Source organism: Camelina sativa, chromosome 9 (genome assembly GCF_030686135.1).
Source record: "Camelina sativa cultivar CO46 ecotype springtype chromosome 9, ASM3068613v1".
In the NCBI taxonomy this organism is placed as follows: Eukaryota; Viridiplantae; Streptophyta; class Magnoliopsida; order Brassicales; family Brassicaceae; genus Camelina; species Camelina sativa.
The window spans coordinates 11708653-11713782 of record NC_141888.1 but is presented as its reverse complement, the minus strand read 5'-3'; the positions used below and the strand labels follow the sequence as shown (position 1 = coordinate 11713782).

At 38.2% G+C, this 5130-nt stretch overlaps 1 protein-coding gene across 1 annotated transcript; it reads left to right on the top strand.

Moving 5' to 3' along the window:
- Positions 1-215: 215 nt before the first annotated feature.
- LOC147938099 (uncharacterized) lies at positions 216-1539 on the top strand. Its single transcript, XM_087465469.1, has 2 exons — positions 216-1253; positions 1426-1539. The coding sequence occupies exons 1-2, from the start codon at positions 216-218 to the stop codon at positions 1537-1539; spliced, it is 1152 nt and encodes a 383-aa protein (XP_087321595.1).
- The last annotated feature ends 3591 nt before the right edge of the window (positions 1540-5130 follow it).

Below are 5130 nucleotides of genomic sequence, written 5' to 3'. Positions count from 1 at the left end.
TATTTTGACCACGAAGTAAAAAGAGATTTATCTTCAATCGTCACTTTGGTAACCTAGATCCGCCGCCGTCGTTCTCTGTTTGAACCGTCGACTACGAAGTAACCCAGTTCCGCCGCTGTCGATTTCTTTGGAAATCCTGTTGTTCGCCGCCGCTCTTTGTAAATCTTTCCTTCTTCCCGTGCACCTTTTCCTTCGTTGGACGAGAATCTATTTCGATGACAGGTAATCGCCGTATAAGTAGTTTTTTCAGACGTCCTTCAATTGAGAAATCTACTTCACCAACGGTAAATATTGTAGAAACGGCGGAGAAGAGTAATTCGGAGTGGGATATTCAGCTTCCACAATGTTTATTTGCCACCGACCGGTACCCAGATGCGAGGCTTAACATCTACTCGAAGCCCGAGATTCTCAATGTAATCCGCGATGTGCTTAAAGGGACACCTGAAATGGAGCAGATTTTGGATTCACCGTTGGGATCCTTGTTTAGTTTGCGGGTTGCCGAGTGTCCAATATCTTGCAAGTTACTTCACGCTCTACTATGCAGACAGGTACTGTCCAAACAGAAGTATGAATTGTGGACAGTGTTCGGTGGACAGCCACTTAGGTTTTCTTTGGTTGAGTTTGGTGCTGTTACTGGTTTGGATTGCCGTGAGTTCCCTGAAGAGTACGACCTAGAGTACGACCCTGTTCCTGAACATGAGGAGAAAAGTTTCTGGGATGAGTTGATTGGGGAAGATAGGAAGACGACATTGGCGGATGTTATTAAAGTCTTCGAAGACCCATTAGTCAAAGATGGTAACAAGAAACTTCGGCTAGCACTGCTTATTATTGTTGATGGTGTCCTAATAGCCAAAACTCAAACTCATCGTCCGACTTTCAAGTATGTGGAGATGCTTGAAGACGTAGATGCGTTTCTCGCTTTTCCTTGGGGGCGAGAATCTTTCTTGAAGACAATAGCTTCCATGAGGCCAGAGAGTAGGTTGCCAATTACTCATGTTAACAAGAAATTGAGAGTTCAGGATAAAACCAAGGACGAGATTGCAACATTCACAGATAAATTGCAGCAGAAGACAATACGTTTGGCCGGTTTTCCCTTGTCACTACAGTTACTTGCGTATAGCAACATATCTGGTCTGGTGGAGAAGATACCAGGGGCTAATGACAGGAGGACCATATTGGAATGGGATTCTCTTGTGTTTGCCAAGAACAACCTTAATTTGAGAGATATTCTTGTGTCTGAAAGCGGTGACACGGTAAGTGTTTTTTTTGTTATCGTTAAGTTTTACTTAGTGACCACGTGGATACTATTGTTGGTGATTATCCACATAGTCACCAACTATAGTATCCACGTGGATAGTATTCTTGTTTAGATTCACATAGTCTCCCACGTGGATAGTATTCTGACTAAGTTTTCGTTGTCCACAGCTTGTTGTTAATCCTTATCGTGTTGTTGATCCACCCGAAGAGGGATGGGGAGAGTGGGATGATGAAGTTAAAGACAAAAAGATAATGTATATGGAGGCGCAGATCGGAAGATGACACGTATTCTCGAGAAAGGAGTGGCCAGGTGGGGATATGTCGTTGCCTTTAATTACCGTAAGAGACAATAAGAAGAAGATTGTACACCGGAAGAACGTTGTCTGCCGCGATGGAGCTAGGACGCAAAGACTTGCCGTTAGAGGAGGGACTTTTAAAAAGAAGAAGTGTCATAATTTGGCGGCCGACATTGAAGGTAATGAGTTGTCTGAAGTTAAGTGTTGGTTCGAGAACCAGTTAGTTGAGCTTCGGGGTGAATATGAATTGAAGTTCAAGAAGATTGAGGGCAAGTACAAGAAAATGGAAGGGAGGTTTAAAGCATTTAGGAAGAGTAGATTGTTGAGAAGGAAATCTAGACAAGTTTTCCGTAAGAATAGGAAAAGTGACCGTCTGGCCAGTCCCAAACAGAGTGACGCAGTTGATGGTGCTAGCGAGGATATCTCATGGAACGGTGACGCTGTGGATGGTGTTAGTGTTGATAATGTGTCTGATTCAACTAGGAAATCCAAAGATGGGCCCGAGAATGTGATAACATCTGAGGTCGACCCAAGTAGGGAGGATATTCTTGACGGTAGTCATAATTGGCGTCAATATGTTGCTGATTTTTCGGCTGTGGTTAGTATCAATTTCCCATACTATGTATTATCTATCTTGATATACTCATTAACGAATTCCTTGTTCATATCATCGTGTTAGAATGATTGTGATGAAAACTTGGCCGGAGAAGGTGGTCCTATACTTACCGTAAAGGTTATTGAGGTTTGCGATTAGTTAGCCCATGTTTTCATCACATTGTTTTAGTTGAACCGTCACTTACAGAATGTAGTGCTAAAGCAGACGGGAACTCATTTGCATAAATGTTCGTCATCAAAGGTGGATGAGACGAAAGAAGAGTTGCAGGTGAGAAATCTGTTTTTGTCACGTGGATGCATTTTTACAATAATTGAATTTTTTTGGATTGGTTAAATTCCCCATTGAGTCTCATATACTGAACAGGGAGACAATGTTCCTGTTGATATGATGGATGTTTTAAGGACTCCTTGGCCAGAGAGGGTAAGTTGTTTTTGTAATCTCCAAACTTCATTAAAAATTCACTGTATGTATATTCATCGATCTGGTTGAAATTTGTACATACAGTTCGAGTCCAGTTGTATGGAGATGTCGTGTTCTGTTGACGTACCAATATATGACACTGAAAGCAAACCTATTCTCACTGTAAGCATAGAAACCATAAGATTAAAACTTTTGAGACGTAAAAAACGTGGTAATAAATATAGAAATTGTCGCAGGACTCTGATGGAGTCTCCTATTTAGCTGATTTGAAGCCTATCTACGATACAGAAATGAAAGACATCGCTGGTGAAGATGAGGTAAAACCATTACCAGAATGATTATATTTCGTAATTAAAAGTTGTTTCTTAGGAAGCTTAATGTTAATAATTTGAAGGATGTTTATTGTAGAACAAAGCTAAAGAGGATGGATGTACTGAACCATCTACATTGGAAGATGGGGGTAAGAAAATGAATACCATCCTGATGTCATTATTTGATCCTAACAATGAGACACCACAACCTGTGAACATTGAAAATGACATGGTTAGTATCTCTTATCCGTTTGTGTATAGTGAGGCAAAACTTCTAGTAAGATATATTATTCATTTTTGTTTCAATTTAACCGAACACATGGATGCTATTTTGTGGGCCGGGCCAAATTGGATTAGTCGCTGAAGGAGATACAATCGAGGAAAAGGTTAGTAATAGTTTATCCTTTAATTTTTTTTTGTTGATAAATCATGGTATGGTCATACAATTATGAGAAAGTTAAAATTTACGCACAAGATAGTAGTTGTGGACAGGGGGAAGTTTTCACTTGGATACGTATTTGTGGATATTATTCTTATGTAATTGTTCACATGGATACAGGGTTGTGGACAGGATCAAGTGTTAGGCGTCGGTGAACAAGGATGTTGTGGAGAGCAGGTGTTTAGTATTTTCTGAACTAGTGTCGTTTTTTTTCTAGTAATGTTTTATATGTTCATATAATTATGCTTGTATATAAGAGAAATTAGTTGGCAAAACTTCTAGTAAGATATATTATTCATTTTTGTTTCAATTTAACCAAACACATGGATGCTATTTTGTGGGCAGGGCCAAATTGGATTAGTCGCTGAAGGAGATACAATCGAGGAAAAGGTTAGTAATAGTTTATCCCTTAATTTTTTTTTGTTGATAAATCATGGTATGGTCATATAATTATGAGAAAGTGAAAATTTACGCACAAGATAGTAGTTGTGGACAGGGGGAAGTTTTCACTTGGATACGTATTTGTGGATATTATTCTTATGTTATTGTTCACATGGATACAGGGTTGTGGACAGGATCAAGTGTTAGGCGTCGGTGAACAAGGATGTTGTGGAGAGCAGGTGTTTAGTATTTTCTGAACTAGTGTCGTTTTTTTTCTAGTAATATTTTATATGTTCATGTAATTATGCTTGTATATAAGAGGAATTAGTTGGCAAAACTTCTAGTAAGATATATTATTCATTTTTGTTTCAATTTAACCGAACACATGGATGCTATTTTGTGGGCAGGGCCAAATTGGATTAGTCGCTGAAGGAGATACAATCGAGGAAAAGGTTAGTAATAGTTTATCCCTTAATTTTTGTTTTTTTGATAAATCATGGTATGGTCATACAATTATGAGAAAGTGAAAATTTACGCACAAGATAGTAGTTGTGGACAGGGAGAAGTTTTCACTTGGATACGTATTTGTGGATATTATTCTTATGTAATTGTTCACATGGATACAGGGTTGTGGACAGGATCAAGTGTTAGGCGTCGGTGAACAAGGATGTTGTGGAGAGCAGGTGTTTAATATTATCTGAACTAGTGTTGTTTTTTTTCTAGTAATGTTTTATATGTTCATATAATTATGCTTGTATATAAGAGGAATTAGTTGACATGGGAATATTGCTGAACTTCCGATTTGTTTTTTTAGGATTACTCTGACTGAACATATGCATTTGTTTTTTTGGATAGGGAAATGGGGCAGTAGACGGCGCATAAGATAATTTTGAAGAGAAGGTAATAACACGTCTAAAGGGAGCTTATATTTTGGTTTATTTATCTTTATGTTACCTCGTAAATGTGTTATGTTAGAGCGTGTTAAATTATTTTTTTTCTGAAAAATTAGGTTATTGAAGCCTCAGAGACTATAATTAGCCTAGCCACAGAGAAAGTATGCGATGAGATATATCTTTCACCGTTGTATTTAAAAGAACGTTGTGTCATAGCATTAGACTTTGTATACGATTGTTTTGATATCATACTACAAGTAATTTTACTGACCACATGGATATGGAATCGTGTACAGGTGAATCCTGTATCAGACGTTGTAGGGGAGTATGTTGAGGATAAGGTGATTGATATTTTTTCAATTAACTTTCTTTAGTAGAATAATATTAATGTTTGTACATTATATGGTTTAGCTAGTCACTATATTGATTGTTAATTTGAAAAACATGAAAACGATTAGGTGAGGGTAGCGTCGGAGACCATAATGAGCCTTGCGTCAGAGAAGCTAGAGGATGAGGT